Genomic DNA, 1,161 nt, shown 5'->3' on the forward strand with positions numbered 1-1,161 from the left:
GACATTTTATTCCAGTAAATGTTAAAACAGGACGTAATTTATTGCTATATGTTAAGACTAGACCTTATAGTACAGGTAAATATTAAGATTGGACATTTTATTCCAGTAAATGTTAAAATAACAAAATCAGTCATTTTAAAATAATCACTCTAGTTTCTACTTCGGGAAATATTTTTACTTGATCGTATAGCATGTACTAGAACTTATAACTGTATTTAACTAGTAATAATAATAATAAAAGATACTGGTAATGATGCTGGATACTTATAACTGTATTTAACTAGCAATAATAATAAAGCATTTCATACGTTGAAAAAATACTTTATTTTATTTTTTGTTGTGTTAAGAATCAGATCGAAAGTAGGTTTTAGTAATTATATCCCTTAGTAACAGTTATTGTTAGTTTTTGCCACTTTAATAAAAATCTTTTTTGAAATTTTGCTTCCAACAGATGGCGCCACATTGTAAATTTTTCATCAGTTCAGTTCATTTGTTTGCTAATTTATTTTCTTCACCAAAAGATCAATTTCATGAAAACATTACGAAGTAGAGGCCTCATATATTCTTTAAGTCGTTATTTCCACTACAGCAGACTAGTTTCACCGAATTCACGGCTCATCGGTGCTGTTGGAAAGAGCGAGGCAAATATATAGAGAATGCTTCTTTTATTGTATAGTTTGTTTGTTGTATTTCGCTCAAAGCTGCACAAATAAATACAAAAAAACAACAAAAAAACACGACAAAAACAATCCCAAGTAAAAGAAACACAAATTAACAAACAAAGCGAGTTTTTTTTTTGGTCTGAAATAAGTTGTGTTAAATGACATAACATGCTCTAACAATTAATCTTTAATTTAATTAAACTGACTATTTGATGTTTTTTTTTTTTTTTTGAAAACATAACAAATGTATTTAATTAGTTGAAATGAACATTTTCTACAGGTTTTACAAAATGGAGACCTGGTAATCCGTAACTTATCGTGGGGAGATCTTGGTGGTTACACATGTATGGCTCAAAATATCCATGGAGATGAGAAAACATTGACGTTCGTGTATCCAGCTGCGGTAAGTAATGAAAATACTTGGCTTTGTCTTTTTATTTATATAGCCTACACGAAGAATTGTATTAAGGCTTTGAAAAATTAAAGCTTTTGCCACTAG

The 1,161-nt window shown here is 29.1% G+C and overlaps 1 protein-coding gene across 2 annotated transcripts in view; it reads left to right on the top strand.

Moving 5' to 3' along the window:
* LOC106468720 (zwei Ig domain protein zig-4-like) overlaps nt 1–1,161 on the top strand; it is a 19,175-nt gene that overhangs the window by 13,082 nt on the left and 4,932 nt on the right. For both annotated transcript variants that reach the window (XM_022397092.1, XM_022397091.1), the window contains exon 7: nt 943–1,065. In XM_022397092.1, the coding sequence (XP_022252800.1) occupies nt 943–1,065 (123 nt within the window). The remainder of the gene's footprint in view (nt 1–942; nt 1,066–1,161) is intronic.

This window comes from Limulus polyphemus, unplaced genomic scaffold, assembly GCF_000517525.1.
Source record: "Limulus polyphemus unplaced genomic scaffold, Limulus_polyphemus-2.1.2 Scaffold3135, whole genome shotgun sequence".
NCBI lineage: Eukaryota > Metazoa > Arthropoda > Merostomata > Xiphosura > Limulidae > Limulus > Limulus polyphemus.